The 21956-nt window shown below is 40.9% G+C and overlaps 1 protein-coding gene and 1 pseudogene across 2 annotated transcripts in view; both read left to right on the plus strand.

The window, feature by feature from the left end:
• The window catches only part of STAT1 (signal transducer and activator of transcription 1, 91kDa), a 43958-nt gene that overhangs the window by 2043 nt on the left and 19959 nt on the right, over window positions 1-21956 (plus strand). The window contains exons 1-11 of one of the 2 annotated variants that reach the window (XM_011974222.1): window positions 1522-1604; window positions 1966-2094; window positions 2862-3006; window positions 4308-4406; window positions 9442-9531; window positions 10864-10942; window positions 12017-12108; window positions 12324-12475; window positions 15103-15261; window positions 19336-19428; window positions 20958-21017. In XM_011974222.1, the coding sequence (XP_011829612.1) occupies window positions 1600-1604; window positions 1966-2094; window positions 2862-3006; window positions 4308-4406; window positions 9442-9531; window positions 10864-10942; window positions 12017-12108; window positions 12324-12475; window positions 15103-15261; window positions 19336-19428; window positions 20958-21017 (1103 nt within the window). In that variant the 5' untranslated portion in view covers window positions 1522-1599. Of the gene's footprint in view, window positions 1-1521; window positions 1605-1965; window positions 2095-2861; window positions 3007-4307; window positions 4407-9441; window positions 9532-10863; window positions 10943-12016; window positions 12109-12323; window positions 12476-15102; window positions 15262-19335; window positions 19429-20957; window positions 21018-21956 lie in introns of those variants that run through there. The other variant, XM_011974223.1, reaches the window with a different exon arrangement.
• On the plus strand, window positions 16879-17860 carry LOC105535240 (annotated as a pseudogene).

Consider the following 21956-nt stretch of genomic DNA (forward strand, 5'->3'; position numbering starts at 1 on the left):
AACATAACAAGAGGCTGTCTGCAGAAAATTTAAAAATTAGCCAGGCATCTTGGCTCATGTTTATTGTATTAGTCTGTTCTCATGCTGCTATAAAGAACTGCCTGAGACTAGGTAATTTGTAAAGAAAAGAGGTTTAATTGACTCACAGTTCTGCATGGCAGAAGGCATCTCTTCACAGGGCAGCAGGAGAGAGTGGATGCAAGCAGGGGAAATGCCAGATGCTTGTAAAACCATCAGATATCATGAGGCTCACTCATTATCACGAGAAGAGCATTGGGGAAACTGCCCCCATGATTCAGTTACCTCCACTGGTCCCGCCCTTAACACGTGGGAATTATATTACAATTCGAGGTGAGATTTGGGTGGGGATGTAGAACCAAACCATATCACTTGCAGTCTGATCTCACTGGGAGGCTGAGGTGGGAGGATTGCTCTAGTCCAGGGGTTGGAGGCTGCACTGAACTATAATCGTGCCACTGCGCTCCAGCCTGGATGACAGAGCAAGTTCCTATCTACTATACACACACACACACACACACACACACACACACAACCACCTTGTTGATAGGGGAGTAAGTTACCTGGGTTCACTTGGCTAATAAGAGACGTTGCAGCTCCCATTGGCTGACAGTCCAGCATATCTGCTTTAGGCACATCCTTATTAGTTACCAAGCAGGAAGGGAGAGAGCCACAGATTTTTCCACTCAGGTAAAATAAAATTGAACTGAAAAAAATCAAATTGCTACAGCAGGAGTGTCAAGGGGCTGGGCTTGGGTCCATTTCTACTGGTATATATGATGATAACTAGCTTTATAGTCCAGACATTTCCTCATGCTCCTTTGGAAGGACATTTTTGGACTAGGCGTGACTTCATGCCTTCATACGTGTACTTGGCTACAAGAATGCATAGATACTCTTCCATGCCCTACTTGAAAATCCAGACCCCTTCCCCAGAGGTCTGGCAGGGCAAGATTCACTTGTGTCCACTCTGCCTATCGCCAGCTGTGTGCTGATATAAATCCTAAGTTACTTGATGGTCATGGAAAACTTTCCGTTTTCCTAATGGATTTTAGGACTTCCTTATATCAAGTTTTTGTTGTGATTTTTAATCTTTAGGAAAACTGTATAAAAATGGACTTAACAGTTTTCCCAAGAGATAAGTGTTACTTTATCCTTTTAAATGACATTTAATGATGTTGTTTTAATATTTAAAAATCATTACTTCTTTATGCCAGATTTATTGTTTGTAGTAGGCAAAGAGGAAAATATATCTTTCTAAATGTGTATAACAAAAATAATGAATTTTACCATATGAATCATAAATATAGCAGTTTAAAAATATTTGAGTTAAATTACAAATGTACTGTGATTTGTAGGAGAGCATTTTGGGAGAGTCATGTGATTTGTCTTAAAGCAAGTCTAATTAAAATAATGTTTTTCATGTGTTTATTTGATAAAATCACAAATTCATTTTAAAGGCGTGTTTATTGAATACCTACTATGTGGTTGACATTGTTCTGGGGATACACCAGTGCACAAAATCCTCCACCAACATCCATCCCTTCAGGTGGGGAAACCAGACAATAGTCAAAATTAAAAATGTGGTAGGTCAGATGGTCGTATAAGTACTATGAAGAAAAATAAACCAGGGAAGAGAAAGAGCAAGTTTCCAGGGCGGGAGGTGGTTGCAGTTTAAATAAGGAGGCCAGAGAAGGCTGCCCTGATATGTGGACAACAAGCAAAGACCTGAAGATGTGTTTTGTGGAGGAGAAAAAAAGTTGATCCCCAAAGTCAATTAAAAAGAGGCTTTAGACTATAAATGCCATTTAAATAAAATATTTCTGGGACAAACTATGTTTTGGATTAAGCAAGATATTTAAGAGTACAACCTGATGCCAAGAAGGCTTTCTTTGAAGCTGTGGTTTCCATATACGTGGAAAGAATGTATGTTCTTTTTCTTTATAGGATGTCTCAGTGGTATGAACTTCAGCAGCTTGACTCAAAATTTCTGGAGCAGGTTCACCAGCTTTATGATGACAGTTTTCCCATGGAAATCAGACAATACCTGGCACAGTGGTTAGAAAAGCAAGACTGGTAAGGAAAATTCACTAGATAGAAGAAGAAGTTTACACCTTAAAAATACTTGTTGATGAAATGACGTGGGGCCATGTTTACTGGAAGATGAATTCCATCAATGGCCACTGGGATTATTTGTTGTAGATAAGTTTATTGATTTAAAAAATGACATGTGTCTCAACAAAGTTGAGACTTAAGTATATTAGTCATTAAGCACTTTTATGTAGTTTTGTCAAATTTAATTTATGATAGATACTCCTAAATGCTTTGGACAAGTTAGATAATGCTGACACCAATTAGTTTCCAACTTAGGATCCAGACTATAGAAAGAAGAAACTTAAAAGAAATAAAGCCAAATTAATGGTTAAACATTGATTAGAAATATGAAGAAGGTAGTAAAATTAAGGGGATTTTTTTTTTAACTGATAGGTGTTCTACTTTAAAATGTATTATTTGCTAGTTGCATATATTTTAAACGTCCTGAAAGTATTTGACATAGAAAGTGAGGGGTCCCCTGTTGACTTTTCCCCCTCCAGAGATAGTCACCATGAATAGTGTCATGCACAATCTCTTAGAGCTCTAGAATTTTTCATGCTAATTGCACATAAGAGAAATACCACATAAACTACTGCTAAAAGCAGTATCAGTTTCAGAAGAAGAAAATAAACCTAAGAAAATACTTAAATTGTTTTTAATAATTTCAATAAGGAAACCAACATTTGTTTTGTCTGTTTTACGTAGACATTTAGTTCTAGAATGAAATGTGTAAATGTTAAATCTCCTAGGGAGCACGCTGCCAATGATGTTTCATTTGCCACCATCCGTTTTCATGACCTCCTATCACAGCTGGATGATCAATATAGTCGCTTTTCTTTGGAGAATAACTTCTTGCTACAGCATAACATAAGGAAAAGCAAGCGTAATCTTCAGGTATGACCTGGTTTTTGTGTTTTAGTTGAAATGTTCTCATGTTGATGGAAGGCAGTTTTCTTCATTCAGCAAATACAATTGAGCATACACTTCGTGGTATTTAGAGAAGTAACAGAGACTACACAACTCCATTTATATTATTTATAGCATCAGTAAATATAGCATAAGTAAAATAAGATACCAATTCATTTTATAAACACAGAAGGAATTTTCAGGGTTAAATGTATCACCTCTTAGGTGTCAGTAATTCTGAGAAAAATGTGATGCTATAATCTTGTTTTACTAAAAACAGTCAATATTTAAACCAAAGAAAAGGGGCTGCATTTTAAGAGCAGTGATCTATAGTAGTATATTAAAGCTCCAGGGAACGTTAGTGGTTAGGTTCAGGTCCTTGCTATGCAAATGAGGAATAAGTCCGGAAAGGTTTGACTTTCACCTGAGGAAGGGGTGACTTCAGGAACTAAACTCCACCTTGCCTTGCTTCTGGTGGAGTTAGCCTCTCCTGGAAGAAAAGGTCAAAGAAAGATCCAGACATGAGAGAACATGCTACAGAGTTTTAGGAGTTCTTCAAATGTACTCCCAGCATGCCCTTGGCCTGGCTATCATATTTATGTCCTGTAATAACAGAACTTTTCTGTTTTAATGGAGGTGAAAGCTATCATTTTCTTCTTTCATACAATACAACTGAACTTTTCAGCTTAGGTAATTGGAAGTTATTTTTTTTTTCCCTTTGTGAATATATTTACAATTTTATATACCAGTGAGTAGGGAAATCAAATTAACTTTACAGAAATTTGCTCTCATACAGACCTTGCATGAATGCACCTGTATAAAGAGCCATTATTGCCAGTGTTTTGCAAACTAGCTTTGACAATGGCAACAGAAAAACCTAAACTAATATCTTTGGTCTGGTTCAAAGCTTAGACCAACAGATGCATTCATTGAGGGATGCCATGTATAGTTTTCATATCATTTGCATTGTCTTAGGATCCTAACAGAAGATAATTGGCCTCAAGAAATATGGAAAGATATTAAAGTAAAAATATTATATGAACCATATGTGAAAATACTTGTTTACTCCAAAAGTACTTTAGGTACCTGCACTTAGAAAGTTAAAGCAATTTTTGTCATAATTTGTGAAAGAAATATTTTGATTTTAACAAACATAGCTTATATAGAATTTAATAGATGAGAGATGAGGTTTCTCAGAGAATATAAACAAATTCATATCAACTTATAATACACAATAATGTAAACATTCTGCATTTTAATTTATTTTTGTTCTAACCCCTCAAATCTAGGATAATTTTCAGGAAGACCCAATCCAGATGTCTATGATCATTTACAACTGTCTGAAGGAAGAAAGGAAAATTCTGGAAAACGCCCAGAGATTTAATCAGGTACTTTTTTCTCACTGAACACAAAAATTGTAATAAATTCAAAATGTATTCATTCATCAAATACTATTGGGGCCCACATCAAAGCAATGGTGAATGTCTCTAATTTTATAGCCCCAAGAAGTGGGAGAATCAGATTTAGAGATTTTATAGAACCAGGCTTTAAGAAAGATCCTAATCTAATGGAATTAAGTTCTAACGAGGAGAGAGACAACATATAAACAAGATACTTCCGGGTAGCATAAAGTGCTGAGAAGATAACATGCTGAGTTCATGGAGTTCCTGGGAGTAGGGTTTTTCCTTTAGACCAGAATCAGGAAAGGCCTCTGAGTTGCTGGCACAGGAATGGAAGCAGGCAAATAGAGAGTTCTTGCAGCTGTCCAAGGGAGAGGCAGTGGAAGCTTGCGCTCAGTAGAATCAGTGGAGGTAGGAAGAGGTGGACAGATTCAGGTTATGCTTTGGATGTGGTGCCAATATAGAAGGATCCTTATATTGAAGGATTAGATGCAGGAGTGAGCAGAAAGTCAAGGATGGCTCTACAGCAGCTACTAGAACCCCTTGAAAACTGATGATGCTGTTCACAGAGCTGGGAAGGCAAGGAGCAGGCAGGGGCAGGAGTTTTGTAGGACACAGTAGGTTTGTGGAGAGAAGAGGCTGATGGGAAAATCAAGGGCTTTGTTTTGAGCGAGATCAAGATACCTATTAAATATTCAAGACATCAAACAGTCAATGAGTCAGAGTTGTACTAGTATCAAGATTTTTGATCATTGTTTTATTAATCCTAATACAAACCTTCCTAGCTGTCAGGGTTCAGCAGAGTTTTGAAGTTGCTATGGCATTTAGTATTCCTTTCTTGAGCAGTGGGGTGGTGACAACAAGCCAACAATCCAATGTTATGGATTGTTCTAGAGGAGCCCATTCCTATACGGATGCCAGAGGACACAGTATGCGTCCCGTGTGCATTTCACCAACAAATAACTACCAAAGTGAACTGTGCGACAGTGGAGAGGGAGACAGTTTAAGTGTGGTGGAAGGTGCAAGTCTCCACGCACTGCCTGAGCATTTGTCCCAGTCTGTAGACATGCTGAGATGGGAAATTATTGTTCCCATTATTTTTTGTTTTAATGTAAGAGCTTTTAGAAAATCGATTTAAGAGAATATTGTGCTATCCACACTCTAGTAGACTATAAATGTTTCGTGTGCTGTAAGACAGCACACTCAGTTTTTTTCTTTCTTTTTTTATTTGTGGTGAATAAACTAATTGCCGTGTCTGGACAAAAATTTAGGTCCATAGGGTTTGAAGGGATAGGGAGATTTTCTTTCAGGTGGGAGGGAAAGACATGAGGTCGATTCTAAGCTTCCCTTTGCTGTTCCGTCTTTGTGTTCTTAAGGACTAAAATGCTGAGTGCATATCATGTTGCAGGCCCTGTGCTGTGCACTTTATAAACATTATTTCGTTTGAGTAAATACTTTCAAAACTGTCATTGAAGGTAGGTATTCTTATCCCCATTTTAAAGATGAGAAAACTACGGTTTAGAGGTCAGGTACTTTGCTCAGGGCCACAGAGCTAATGAGAAGTAGGTTTGGAATTTAAACCCAGTATTGTCCAACTCTGAAACTAGTTCACTGGAGAAGTCGCTCTTCAGTTTTCTAATCTGTGGGATGGGATGTGAGGGCTTTCTGGCTGGAACTTCTCACACCCATGAAGTGCCTATTCCCTTACTTGGACTACTGCTCATGCCATTGAAAAGGACCCCCTTCCTAAGCAGAAGACTTTGTTTGATCTGGGGCCTGTGAGTAACCAAGTTCCCATCCAGACAAGGTCTCTAGAGGTACAGTAGTGAAATGAGAAAGTAAGAGTCAATGACAGCTGAAGTCCCTTCCAACTTCAATGTTTGACATTCCTGTGGTTTCAGTACTCCTGGTTTCTTAGAAAGTTAAAAAGTTAAGGACTCACTATGAAAGTGGTTTCAGTACTAAAGTGTACAGGAGCAGCCAATCATCTGCTTAGCAGGAGATGGGAGCAGGGTGGAGGGAAGCAAGGAGGGATGAGAGGAAGGAGTAAGAGAATACCAAGGGTTTGAGTGACTTGGAGGGACTACTGCCCAAGTTGGAAGCAGGAGGTTTCTTAGGCCCTGCCACAGTCACCAGGTTTTTCCACCAAGCATCTCCTAGCAAGTCAGTAGAAAGGGGATGTAGAAGCTGGGGATAGCGGCTCTCTTACAGTCATTGTTTATATCCCTGTTCTCTAAACCGAGCCTTGGTCATTTGGGAGGAGGCCTGGGAAGTCAGAATTCTCTAGTGGCCTAGTCCCTCTCCCTAGGTATAGTATCCCAGCTGTTACAAAGCCCACAGGATACAGTGCCCACGTCCTGTTGGCTTAGAAGTTGTATTAGTCTGTTTTTGCATGGCTATAAAGAAATACCTGAGACTGGGTAATTTATAAGAGAAGAGATTTCATTGACTTACGGTTCTGCAGGCTGTACAGGAAGCATGGTGCTGGCATCTGCTCAGTTTCTGGGGAGGCCTCAGGAAACTTACAGTCATAGCAGAAGGTGAAGGGGAAGCACACACATCACATGGCCAGAGCAGGAGGAAGCCGGGGAGAGATGCTCTACACTTAACCAGATCTCTTGAAAACTCATGATCACGAGGATAGTATCAAGAGGATGGTGCTAAACTATTCATGAGAAATCATCCCCATGATCCAGTCACCTTCCACCAGGCCCCACCTCCAACACTGGGGATTACAATTCATGAGATTTGGGCGGGGACACAGATCCAAACCATATCAGAATTAGACAACAGCAGAGATTTCCCTGCATAGGCAGAAAGCTGTATGGAACTTCTTAAAGTGACAACTCATCCCAACCACCCAGAGAAACTCCTTTTGTCACTTAGTGATATGTGGCACCTTGGACTTACAGAGGATACCAATAACGTTCATGTATTTCTATTGCGCACTTTACAGCTGATACATTTCACATGCTTTGAACTTCTACTATTGGAGAATATATAACATGAAGGAAAACTTCCTCTGAAGAGAGAATAACTTTGATGATGTATGCCTGATAAAGATAAAACAAAAATTGTGGACCAATTTTACTTATGAGTATCAATATAAAAGTCCCCAATAAGATATTAGGGATCAGAATTAAATACTACATTAAGAAAAGACATGACCAAATATGATTTATTATAGGTCACAAGGGTAGACCATGACTGGGCAACCTGTTAATGCAATTCACTAAATTAATAGCTACAAGGAGAAAAAAGCATTTACTTCCTTCCACAGAAGCTGAGAAGACCTGACAGAATTCAATGCTCATTTCTGATAAAAACATTGAATAAGATAGGAATTAATGGATACCTCTTTAACATACAAAAATATGTATGTCTCCATTCTAGAGACAGTAACTTATTTAACTGGGAAAACTCCAGTAAGTCAGAAACACAGCAAGGGTGCTGTGTTTCCACTGCTGTTTAGCATCGTATTGGTGGTATTGGCGAATGCAATTAGACAAGAGAAAACCATTAGAAGCATAAGAATTAAAAATAGCATCATAAAGATATTAGCTCTCCCTGAGTTTACTTGTAATTTTAATGTGATTCCAATGAAAATACCAACAAGTTGTTTTCTGGAGCTATACAAATTGGTTCTGAAATTTATAAAAAATAAACATGCAAGAATAGCAAGGCAACTTCTGAACAAGTAGAGCAATGAAATGAGACTGGCCCTACTAGATAGACTATAAATCCTCTATAGTCCAATATGTTTCAAGGGTTCAGGCTTATGAATAAACAGGCCAATGGAAGAGAAGAGAAAAATCTAGAAGGAAACCCATGTGCATATGGAAATTTATGTGATACAGCTGGCAGCTCAGAGCACTGGGGAAAATAATGGACTTTTCAGTCAATGTTGTTAAGACAAATGGAAAGCTAATTGGAAAAAAAGTGAAAGCAAAAAATGGGCCCATACTTCACACTGATCATGAGAACAGACAAATATATCAGCGATCCAAAAGTTAAAAAGAAAAAGAAGGAAACCTTGCAAGTGCTAGGGAAAAAAAAATGAATGAATGCCATAATGTCAATAGGGAAAGGCTTTCTGGTATAAGGAAAATTCCAGGCATAAAGAAGAAAAGATTGATACAATCGAATATGTAAAAACACCCCCGTAGAATCTGTGCTGTATAGGGCACTGTGTAAGAAAGGCTGACAAACGCAGTTTCTGCTGTGTGGGGAATTTAACTCTAAAAAAAATAACATCTTTCTAGAATTTAATCTCTAGGAGAACAGGGACCACTGGTTACCACTCTAACACCTGAGCCTAGAACATTGCCTGACATTTACTTAGTACCTAGTAAGTATGTGCAAGGTACATCTGGTGTATGAAGCAAGTAGACCCTGTCGCTTCTGAGTGTTCTGATTATCAAAAGTAGGACTAAATTCTCCTGGGCAAGTCTGGGTTTATATTCATTATTGACTTTATAGTAGCAGATTTTCATTGATGGCCTTAATGGAATGCTTTCATATTTCAGTATACCTCTGGATCACCCAGGATTGTCTTAAAATAGGCTTTTCTGATTCCATAATCATACTAGCCCTTGAGATTTTCCAACACCTAGATTTTCCATCCTAGGTGGTGAGATGCTGCAGGTCTGAGGACCACACTTCGAATCAGAAAACTTTACGATAAATAAGGACAGGGTTAATAAGAATAATCTTGTGTACAGTATTTGAGAAACCCTGAACTAAATTCTAGTGTGGTACCATGTAACTGTATGAATTAATGGAAACTCCCAGAAATACTGTTTATTTTAGACATGAATTGAGCCTAGTTTTTTTGTAGCCTTGTTAACAGTTTGCCAGCATTTTCCAGGGCCTTGGGAAAAATTTCTTACTGACACATAAGCGGGAAGCCTGTAGTATATGTCAGAAGGTCTGGAAGGCAGGTGGGGACTTGACTTTGGAGTGTAACCAGCAAGTACACACCCTGGAGAAAACGATGGCTGTAATCACGCCCTTTCCATTACAGGCCCAGTCGGGGAATATTCAGAGCACGGTGATGTTAGACAAACAGAAAGAGCTTGACAGTAAAGTCAGAAATGTGAAGGACAAGGTTATGGTGAGTATTGAGTAAACACATGCATTTATTCTGAAACTTTCTGTGGGGAAAAAAGGTTTCAATTGCTTGGGGTGTAAACCTAGTAACTGAGTTCAGTCTTTTAAGTAGTTAGGAAGAAAAATTTTGCAGAAGTCTCAAGCTGTAAGTAGACTTTTTGAATGGCCTCTTAAAACTGCCAGACATTGAGTTTATCTTTTTCTTCCCTGAAAGATCATGCAGTAAATGTTACTTTTCCCAGTACCCAGTAAATGAGATGTTGCTGCTCTAAATGGGCCTTTATGTTCACATCTCTCAAATCACAGTGCCCCAGGATAAACATGGCCCATCTTTCCCAGTCATCTGTTCTATCCTAAGACTTGGAAGAGGAACAAAAATCATTTTATTGAACGAAATTTGGATACATTTCTGATTAAGACATCCACAGTGATTTTAGGATAAAACTTCCAAGTCAATTTATGGCAGAAGAGGGCTGCTCTGGGCCCTCAATGGCCCGCATTTACTCCTCTCCGCTGTTAGGGCTGGTGTGGGGAGAGGTTGAGGAGTTCTTTTTCACACAAGCCTGTGTTTGTGGAAAAGGCCTTCCAGCTTAGGAGTTTGGTCCTCTGTGGATCTCTGGGTAACACCAGTATGGCCTTGACTGTATGCCTCAGACAGCATCTTTCGAAACTCCACATTCTTTGGAGCAACTTTATCCTGCGGTCTCCTAGGGAAGCATTTCATTAAAGTAGAAACCGAGTGAGCCCAGTCCAGAAATAGCCATGGAAATCCAGAGAAGAATATGTGGAAATGTGACCAAATCGCAAACAAATGAGGCTTATTTGTAGAATGCACATACAATTTATCGTCCAGGTGGAGATGCATTTGAGCTGCCAAGAGGGCACTGTTTATAATTATAGCAAGTATGAAACCAGGTCTGTCCCAGTAAAGCAGAGATGTATGGTCACTTTACTTATTTGGAAGGAATGAGGACATTTTCTATGAGCTTTTCCCCCCCACTGCTGTGGGCTTCACAATGGAGTTTTTAAATAATCTCAGAGGTAGTCTCAAAATGATGAGGAAGAATCAAAATTTAGGTGCTGGAACCAGGTTAAGGACATAATATCAGTTTGAGAATTATTGTATGTTGGCTTTTTTAAAAGTGTTATTACATACTTACTAATGAAATAGAAATTATTTCATGTGTACGATTAGAACTCTCCAAATCAGATCTCTTTTCGAGGGAGCTGGAACTGTTTTCGCGTTTCTCGGGGTGTCATAGAAGCAATACTCTGTTGCCTAAAGTATGTGGAAGTTGCTGATCAGTAGAAAACATGTTTACATCTTTATTTGTAGTGTATAGAGCATGAAATCAAGAGCCTGGAAGATTTACAAGATGAATATGACTTCAAATGCAAAACCTTGCAGAACAGAGGTAAGGGTTCACAACTGAAGTGGTGCCCATTGGCTGTGATTTTTTCTGTTTACACTAGATAACGAAGATGATTACTCCTTTCTATTTGCCGAGTATTTTATGACTCTGAATTCTTCCTTGATAACCCAGGCCAGGGTTTCTTAACATCCAATACTGTTGACATTTTGGGGTAGCTAATTTGTTGTGGGGGCTGTCCTGGCATTGTAGAATGTTTAGCAACATCCCTGACTTATACCCACCAGGTGCCAGTAGCACTACCCAGGAGCCCTCACTAGTGACAATCAAAACTGTCTCCAGAGATTACCAAAAGTCCCCTAGGGGTCAGTGACCCCTACTTGATAACCACTGGTTATGTGTTACTCAGCTTATTTATTGCACCTAGCCCACTGACACAGACTGACACAGAGTGATAGATATGTGGAGTTCCCCTGCCCTGATATCTCAAGTTTCTTCAAACATGGCGTGTCCACATGTGTACACTGCAGATGAGCTCATCATTTTTCTCATGAATTAAAGCAGTTTTAGCCTATTTTGTTACTGTTGATGTTTTTAATGAGAGTAGCAACAGAAAAGAACTCAAGAATGTGTATTGTGTGGAACATGTAAGGCACTGCTGTTGCTGTATTCATCATCTGGGGTATAGCATGGTTCATAGGCAGAGATTATCAGTATGATTTAGGTAAAAAGTATGAGAGACAGCAACTTCAGCTACCGCTTCCTAATCATCTGCTTCTCTTTGAAAGCTACAGATACGCTTTGTATACATTTTTTACCTGAAGTTTGGAATTCTGTTATTTACATTTATTTAGGTAATTACCTGACAGTGTCTTCAGTGGCAGATACTACTATGTCTGATTTACATGGGCCACTGAAAACAAGTATTTTGTTTCAGTTTGCCTAGTTGTTATACTTAGGATTTTTTTCATGTTTAATAAAGATTGAAGAAAGCCAAACTTTGACCTGTCACTGGGCAGCATTTGTGTCATCTTTATCCTATATTTATATGAATCTTGGCTTTTGTTGGTTTTGTCTTCTTTATATAAATATATTTACTGGCTGTCTCTCAATTTATAGAACACGAGACCAATGGTGTGGCAAAGAGTGATCAGAAACAAGAACAGCTGTTACTCAAGAAGATGTATTTAATGCTTGACAATAAAAGAAAGGTAGTTATTTACTTTCCAGAACAGCATGCCGCTTTTGTTATAGACTGTAAATAATGGAATCAAAATTTAGAAGAGAAGAAAAATTATTTTTATAACCTCCTGGCTTAGAGCCCCAGTTGAGAATGAAATGATATTTGCTTTTCTTTTAAAAAATATTTTAAAATTCAGTGATTAAAAATGAGTTTATTTCACTTTGTTTCTTCCACTGCCTTTAGGAAGTAGTTCACAAAATAATCGAGTTGTTGAATGTCACTGAACTTACCCAGAATGCCCTGATTAATGATGAACTAGTGGAGTGGAAGCGGAGACAGCAGAGCGCCTGTATTGGGGGGCCGCCCAATGCTTGCCTGGATCAGCTGCAGAACTGGTAAGATTCTCCAGAGCGGAAAACTGGCAGCTGACTGGCTAACCACATAAACTCATAAATGCACCTTTGAGCTGTGTTAGTTGAATGGACCCTGTTAAAACGTTGGTATAGAGTGACGTAATCCAGCTTCTGCTTACCCTGGAAACACTCCCTTGGAAAGCACAGTGTTATTCATGACTCTTGCCACGTTCGGCCACATCTACTTGGTTTGGATCACTCCTGTACCATGGGATGTGTCGTTTGACTGTACAGAACATCAGTGACATGGTCATTATAGAACACATTTAACAACTTGACTCCTAATGTTTCATTTAAAACAAGATAGCTTGAGGCATTTTTCTAGGCTTACAGAATAGTTTGTTAGGAACCATTCATTCAGTCATCCATCCAGTAATACTTATTAAATGCCTACTGTGTGCCAGGCACTGTAGGATCTGGGCACACAAGGATGAATGATTCTTGGCCCTTGCCAACAAGGAGTTCTCAGTGTGGAAGGGGGATGTAGACATGGTAATAATTCCGTACAGTAAAAGTTTCCAGGTGCTCTAGCAAAAGGCCATCAGAGTTCTGTGGAGGACAAAGGAAAGCATCTCCAGGGAAGGTTTCATAGAGGTAGTGGCCTTGTGCTGACTCAAAAGTGACTAGGGTTACTCCATGTAGATCAAGGGGAAGTGCTTTCCAGCACAGAGCACAGGATGTGCAAAGGCACACACGTGGGAGCCTGAAGGGACTGTATTGGGTGGCGGGAGAGTGAGGTGTCAGGGGAGACAGGAAGGAAAGTGGACCCGGTGGGAGATGCTGGAGCCTGATGGTGCAGGTTCTCAGCACCATGCTAGGAGTGCGGGCCATATGCAGCTGTCCTGCTGAGCCAAGGCAGGCTTTTTTCTTAAGCAGGAGATGTATTTCTCTGATCTTTGATTTAGAAAGGGTGCTCTGGCCACATCCTGGAGGATAGGATAGAGACAGAATACTGTTAGCATATTAATGTGGTCCAGGTGAGGGGCAACAGGAGCTGAACTTAGGATCACAGAGTGAACATGAGGGAAGGTGGCCTGGGACAATTGCTAAGGGTCCAAGGACCAGAGATCTCATGAGGTTATTTTCTATATTGCCAATTTTTAAAAAATCACAATTAATATTCAGCCATTTATTTTTATCATGTGAATTGCCTGTAGGTACCCCAGGTTTCTTGTGGGTTAGAGCAGAGCTTCTGAGCCCAGTGCGCCCCATGTGCCTTGAGGGATACTGACACCCCTAAGCCCTTCAGGTGGTCAGGGAGGCCTTGGGGTGTCTAGAGCCCCCTAGTGGTCCTCTTAGACCACAGGCGCCTCTTGTAGGGACACACATGCCCTCTAGTTTTCCCACTGTGCTGTCTAAGGATTGTCATTTTCTCAGTGTGCAAGCAGAGTTGGGGACACTGGTTTAGCATCTCCTCTGGAACTCAGCCAGCCATTACCCTGCCTGCTCCTTTCCTGATGAAGGGCTGCCAGGGCTTTGAACTGGAATCGAGTAAAATCATAAAGTGAAGTAGATACTTTTCCCAGGGAAGAAGACACTTTTAAAAGGTTTTCTTCTGTCATTACTGCAAGCGAATAAAATTGCGTTTCCCCAGCCTGTGTTACTGTTAGCAGTTGACTGTAAGGAAGGAAGACGAAGAGCAATCACTAGGTTTACTCACTAGCTTTCTATTTTTAGGGTCTAGACTGAGCATATTGCCTTCTCCTTTCAGTTGAGTAAAGCCAGAATCATCGTTCCTTCCTCTCTTCCTGTCCCCGGCCTTGCCTCCCCTCTCTGTGTCTCCTCCTGCCCCTCTGCTCCACATCTCTGACTGGTCCTGCCGAGACACTGCTTGCTGATGCCACTCTCTTCACAGAACCTGCAGTGGCTCCTCGCTGCCTCTTGCATCACCTGGAAGCATCTGCTTTGCTGTTTTCCCTGCCTCTGGCCTCCTCTTCGCCCTGCGCCAGTCACAGATCACCTAGAAGCCCTGCCCCCACCCATCTCTCCTTACATAAGCTTCAGTGGTGTGAAGAAGTTTTTGATCTAGGCTGTACTCAGTGCATGTTAGTTTTACTCCTCAAATAACAAAGCTTCTACTGCTGGCACAAGCCTTGTTCCCTTTGTTTTTCCCTAGAGCGCAGAGCGTAGTATCCTAGGTGGCATTTTGTGTTGCATATAACCACTTGTTGATTTCCATGTGATATGGTTTGGCTGTGTCTCCACCCAAATCTCACCTTGAATTGTAGTAATCCCCATGTGTCAAGGGCAGGACCAGGTGGAGATAATGGAATCATGGGGGTGGTTCCCCCAATACTGTTCTCATGGTAGTGAGTAAGTCTCATAAGATCTGATGGTTTTGTAAGTGGGAGTTTCCCTCCACAAGCTCTGTTGCCTGCCACCATGTAAGATGTGACTTTGCTCCTCATTTGCCTTCTGCCATGATTGTGGAGCCTTCCCAGCCATGTGGAACTACGTGTCACTTGAACCTCTTTCCTTTACAAATTCCCCAGTCTCGGGTATGTCTTTATTAGCAGCATGAGAGTGGACTAATATACCATGATTCCCTTTAATTCAGGCTGCTTCTGGACCGTTTCTCATAGAGACATCTGTGTCTTGTGTCTTCCCAGGTTCACCATAGTTGCAGAGAGTCTGCAGCAAGTTCGGCAGCAGCTTAAAAAGCTGGAGGAATTGGAACAGAAATACACCTACGAACATGACCCTATCACAAAAAACAAACAAGTGTTATGGGACCGTACCTTCAGTCTTTTCCAGCAGCTCATTCAGAGGTAACTCAAGGAACATTTATTTGTACCTTCTGTAATCAGTCTATACAGAGGAACATTTGACCGTAATTCAGATGATTTACAAGGGTTTAATAGGATATATACACACATATATATATCATATATATGTATATGTGTGTAACATATGTATACGTATATGTATATATGTATGTGTGTGTATATGTATATATAATATACATATATGTATATGTGTGTATATGTGTGTGTGTATGTGTGTGTGTATATATGTGTGTGTATGTGTATATATACACACACATATTTTGAGATGGAGTCTCGCTCTGTCACCCAGGCTGGAGTGCAGTGGCATGATCTCAGCTCACTGCAACCTCCACCTCCTGGGTTCAAGCAATCCTCCTGCCTCAACTTCCCAAGTGGCTGGGACTACAGGCACATGCTACCCCACCTGGCTAATTTTTTTAGTAGAGACTGGGTTTTGCCATGTTGGCCAGGCTGGTCTCCAACTCCTGACCTCAGGTGATCCGCCCACCTCGGCCTCCCAAAGTGCTGGGATTACAGGCGTGAGCCACTGTGCCTGGCCTAAAATTTTTTAATGACAATGACTCTTCCTGAATTATCTGGTTATGCCAATGGTTCTTCACTCTTGTGACCACCTAGGCTGGAAGCTGTAGTAACCTTCCACTCCTCCTTCCCCTTTGGCCGAGTCTCCGCCATGACCCTAGCGTGCCTCACCTCCTCCCCTCCCCTCCTCATGTCTCAGGCTCTCAAATCCTCCTTTCTGGACTCTTCCTCAGCCTCCCCACCAGTCCTCCTTCCCAGTCCTTCCTCCCTCCCTGTGACCAATGCTGTCCCAGAGCAGAGTTCCATTCTGGTTCCTCATCACCAGCTGATCCAAGTGAAGCCCCTCAACTGGGCATTCACGGCCCCCCTTCTGCAGCGTGGACCTAGCTGACCACTCCACGCTTCACGTCCACACACACCCCTTTCTAGGCAAACTTGACCTCTTGCTGATTCCTATAGGGGCCATGCCGCATGCTTGCTTCTCTGTGGCTCTCCTGAGGATACTTCCTCTTCCTCAGAGCCTTCTTTTCTTGTACCTGCTTTCAAAATTGTATCATCCCGAAAGCTTCGCCTTGTATCTCATCATTTAATCTTCCCAGATTTCCCAAACACGTGTTGTCTCCCTTCCTGGCCTCCAGTCACCCTTTGTTCCTCTCCTACTCTGCCTTTTGTTATATAGTTGTTATGCATTTCTTTATATTTGTTGAATATCATGAGGTTCTGGAAGGCAGAGACGTGCCTTTGTTTCCCTTTTCCCCCAGCAGGACCCAGCACAGTGCCTTATGAACAGTAAGTGCTCTAGACACACTTAGTAGATAGATAAATGTCACTGAGTGGAAAAAAAGGGTTCATATTGCAAGTTTTTTTTTCTTTAATGCAAACTTGACATGATAAAAATGTGCTTGATTTTGGGTGGAAGCAATAGCTGAGTGGCAGCGGCTGCTGATTGTGTTCTAGGGGAGAGAGTAGGGGAAGACGTCTGCTTTCCCAAAACAGCCTATCTCATTCCTTTCCTTCAGTTACCCATGGCGCGAAGAGTCAGGGCGGCAGTTGTAGCAGCAAGGTGGCAGCTACAGTGACATGTCTAGCTCGAATCCCAAATATGATTATTTATTCAAATTACTTCTGATTGGCGACTCTGGGGTGGAAGGTCTTGCCTCCTTCTTAGGTTTGCAGATGATACATATACAGAAAGCTACATCAGCACAGTTGGTGGGGATTTCAAAATAAGAACTATAGAGTTAGATGGGAAAACAATCAAGCTTCAAATATGGAACACAACAGAACAGGAAAGATTTCGAACAGTCATCTCCAGTTGTTACAGAGGAGCCAGGGGCATCCTGGTTGTGTATGATGTGACAGATCAGGAGTCCTTGAATAATATTAAACAGTGACTGCAGAAAATAGATCATTATCCCAGTGAAAACATCAACAGATTGTTGGTAGGGAACAAGTGTGATCTGACCACAAAGAAAGTAGTAGACTACACAACAGCAAAGGAATTTGCTGATTTCCTTGGAATTCTGTTTTTGGAAACCAGTGCTAAGAATGCAACAAGGCCGGGCGTGGTGGCTCATGTCTGTAATCCCAGCACTTTGGGAGGCTGAGGTGGGTGGATCACCTGAAGTCAGGAGTTCGAGAGCAGCCTGACCAACATGATGAAACCCCGTCTCTTCTAAAAATACAAAAATTAGCTGAGCATGCTGGCAGACACCTGTAATCCCAGCTACTCAGGAGGCTGAGGCAGGAGAATTGCTTGAACCTAGGTGGTGGAGGTTGCTGTGAGTCGAGATTGCGCCATTGTACTCCAACCTAGGAGACAGAGCAAGAATCTGTCTCAAAAAAAGAAAAAAAAGAAAATGCAATGAATGTAGAACAATCTTCCATGATGATGGCAGCTGAGATTAAAAAGCTAATGGGTCCTGGAGCAACAGCTAGTGGTGCTGAGAAGTCCAGTGTTAAAATTCAGAGCACTCTGGTCCAGCATCAGGTGGAGGTTCCTGCTAAAATTTGCCTCCGTCCTTTTCTCACAGTAATGAATTTGCAATCTGAACCCAAGTGAAAAAACAGAATTGCCTGAATTATCCTGTATGTAGCTGCACTACAACAGGTTCTTACCATCTCCACAGAGGTCAGAGATTGTAAATGGTCAATACTGACTTTCTTTTTATTCTCTTTACTCAAAACAGCGAACTTCATTTTCAGAACTGTTCTTAAACCTTTGTGCGCTGGTTTATAAAATAATGTATTTTCCTGATATCAGACTGTTTTCTCATGGTTGATTAGACTATATTTTGTTTTGATGTTTATATTGGCGTGTTTAGATGTCAGGTCTAGTCTTCTGAAGACGAAGTTCAGCTGTTTTGTATCAAATAGCACAAGCAGTGTCTGTCACTTTCCATGCGTAAAGTTTAGTGAGATGTTGTATGTAAGATCTGATTTGCTGGTTCTTCCTTGTAGAGTTATAAATGGAAAGATTACACTATCTGATTAATAGCTTCTTCATACTCTGCATATAATTTGTGGCTGCAGAATATTGTAATTTGTTGCATACTATGTAACAAAACAACTGAAGATATGTTTAATAAATATCGTAGTTATTGGAAGTAATATTTTTAAAAAATGTACTTCTGACTAACATGGTGAAACACCATTTCTACTAAAAATACAAAAAAAAAAATTAGCTAGGCATGGTGGCAGGCACCTGTAGCCCCAGTTACTCCGGAGGCTGAGGCAGGAGAATGGTGTGAACCAGGGAGGCAGAGCTTGCAGTGATCACACCAGTGAGCTCCACCCTGGGCAACAGAGTGAGACTCTGTCTAAAAAAAAAAAAATTTGCTTGGTTCCCTATGGCTAATGTTCAAACAAGAAGTCCTGTGTGTTGAGTTTTTTTTCAATTTAAAAACACTACTTGTACTTTAAGTGCACATTTTATTCTTAATTCTGACATGTAAATGAACATAATTAAATATGGGTTTTTTATTTTTTTATTTTTATTTTTTGAGGCAGAGCCTCACTCTGTCATCCAGGCTGGAGTGCAGTGGTGTGATCATGGCTCACTTCAGCCTCCACCTCCTGGATTCAAGTGACCTTCCCACTTCAGCCCTCTAGTAGTTGGGGCTAATTAGCCATGCCTGGCTAATTAAAAAAAAAAAAATTCGTAAAGATAGGGTCTCACTATGTTGCCTAGGCTGGTCTTGAACTCCTGGGATCAAGCAATCCTACCGTCTCAGCCTCTTAAAGTGCTGGGATTACAGATATGAGCCACTGTGCCTAGCCTTCATTGTGTAAGTTCGTTTCAATGTAATAGTTTCATAGATCATTACGATTATTCTGTTTCTGTTAAGTCCTTGTTAGGTTTTGGGATTTCTTTACTAATTAGAAAATATCAGTTTGTTCATCCAACTTGTCAGAATCTTTCAAACTATTTTTTAGGTTGTACTCTCTAACCCCCTTTTTTCTTTTGGGAAAATCATTGTGACTGCCTCGACCTTAATGGAAATGCTAACTTATCTATCCTTTGCTGGGTATTTGCAGCTCGTTTGTGGTGGAAAGACAGCCCTGCATGCCAACGCACCCTCAGAGGCCGCTGGTCTTGAAGACAGGGGTCCAGTTCACTGTGAAGTTGAGGTAACAAGGGAAAGATGGCATCCCATACGTCGCCTGTCAAGTAGTTTGTACCCCTAGTTTCCTTTTATAAAAACTGTTATTGAGGGTACTTTTGAGGAAATAATTTTTCAGGGGGCATTTTAATATGAACGCTTACTGAGAATATCTGAGAGTTTTTTATTAATATACTCATAGTAGAATGTAACCAATATACATATATGTACACACTCCTGATTTTTTTCCAATCATAAATGTAATGCCTGTTCACAGGAAAACAGAATTCCAAATTGCAGAAATGTGTGTAATAGAGAGTGAAAGTTCCCGGCTGCCTCACCCCTCTTGGGCATAGGCTTATAACCTGAGCCTTATGAACCCCAGAAACTGTATGAATGTGGATTTATAATATGTACATTTTTTCTGATGAATGGATTTATAGCTTTCATCAGATTCTCAGAGCAGTCCGCGATATAAATATCTGTGGACCACCACAGTAAATGACCTAGTGTCTGTCCTCCCAGGATTTTATCCTTGTCTACACAAGGACATATTTCATACAGAAACACACACGCACAAATATGACATAATGTTTCCTTTTTAAAAAATTAGGATTCCATGTCTACACAAATATTTCATATAGACACACACACACACAAATATGACATATTTCTTTTTAAAAAAACTCAGAGTAGGCTATATACATTGTTTTGTAGCCTTTCTCCTCAATAATAATTGTAGAAGTGTTTCCAGGAACATGTGGCCTTACTTTCATCTGTTGAATGGCCGCCATTGCTTTAAGCATTCTTCTTATGATGAAGAACTGGACTGACCTTCAGAGTTGGACCGGGTCCTTTTTCTGGGGTGTTACTGATTTAAGTCTGTGGTTAACCCTCCCTGGCTGGTAGTGTACAATGCCACACTCAAGCCCTTGTGGAATTCTAGAACTCGCAGCTGGAAGGGACAGTAGAAATCTGATCCCATCCACCTGCTCCACTGAATGGAGCAGGCAGAGCCCTGGGGTCTCCTTCCCAAGGTCTCCAACTCAGTGGGGCACAGGCACACACCCTCACCTGCCCTCCATCTTTCCACACTACCCAGGGGTGACTATAGATGGGACATTATTTTTTCTGATGATAGGCAATGGTTTTTATTGTCTCCCAACAGGACAAAGATTAGATACAAGTTTCAGTAGAAAGTAACGTTTGCTATTTTTTACCCATATAAATTGGCCAAAGGTCGAAATTGTGATGAATCCCAATATTGGCAAGGTTATAGAGGGAAACAGCTACCCTCATTAACTTTTGGTGGGAATGTAAACTCAGGGCTGCATCCTGTCAGTATTAGTGTGACAATTTTTCCTAAGCAATTCCACAGCTAGGAATTTATTCTTACAAAAATTTAAGTAGATCTACAAAACTGTTAGTTTTCTTGTTGGTAATGCCCTAAAACTGCGGGGGGAGTGGTTTATCTAAACGTTAATAGGGAATTGGCATAATAAATAAATTGTAACAGATAATTTTTTTTTTAGTAATGGCTTTTATTTTTCTTTCCAGACTGTTGGTGAAATTGCAAGAGCTGAATTATAATTTGAAAGTCAAAGTCTTATTTGATAAGTAAGATATCTTTAATATTATGTAAAATACGTGTACTACTGAAATGTTGATTTTGTTACTCAAGCACAGACTCCTGCACTAGATAAGCAGATTCACTAGCTGTAGAAGGGTCTACACTGGGTGGAAGTTTGCCTCCCTAGGGCCCCAGGGCTGAACCCAGAGTCCTGCCAATGCTGCATATGAGCAGAGACTCCTAGTCAGATCCACCAGGGCCGTCACAAATGATCCCAGCAGATTTAAGTCAGCAGCTCCCTTGGTGGATGTTGGGAGCTTCCCCTGGAGCTGTTATCAACATTCCTGAGCCTTTTTAGACTATAACTGAACAAGAGAGTGAGTGTCTCTTTATGCATATCAGATTGTAATCAGCAAGTTTCAAAGTGGCTGGACTTGGCATGCCACCCCTTCCTTCTAGCTCAGCCCCAGAGGAGAGGCCCCTGATCCAACCTGAGGCCGAATATCCAGGCTGCCCTGACTCTGTGGTCATTTGGAGGGTTTTTCTGGAGTGAGATCAGCAGCATCTTGGGGAGACTGTGTGGAGCCTGTGGGATTCACCCTTGTCTCTTCTGGGCAGTGGGAACCCAGGAATGGGCATCTCATGGGAGTCTAAGTGGAGCAGCCCCATTCTATTTTGCCCTGAGACTCTAGACCTGGACTGGCACTGACTTGGGCACTCTCATTAAGGAACAAGATGGCTCCTCCCACCCCTCCCATATTTAATGTTTTTGTTAGCTTGTGTCACATACTGGTGTGGCAAGTTTCAAAAGTGATTTATGATCATTCAAATCATTTTCCTCTGGCTTTTTGCTTCTTACCATTCCTATAAGAATATTCTTCCTTGTAGCATGGTCTGTGCCTTGTCTTCATGCCATCATCTTTGGTATATCAGTTAGCTTTTGCTCCCTAACAAACCACTCTTAAAACTTAGTGGCTAGGTCAGGC

This window comes from Mandrillus leucophaeus, unplaced genomic scaffold (genome assembly GCF_000951045.1).
Source record: "Mandrillus leucophaeus isolate KB7577 unplaced genomic scaffold, Mleu.le_1.0 Scaffold143, whole genome shotgun sequence".
Lineage (NCBI taxonomy): Eukaryota > Metazoa > Chordata > Mammalia > Primates > Cercopithecidae > Mandrillus > Mandrillus leucophaeus.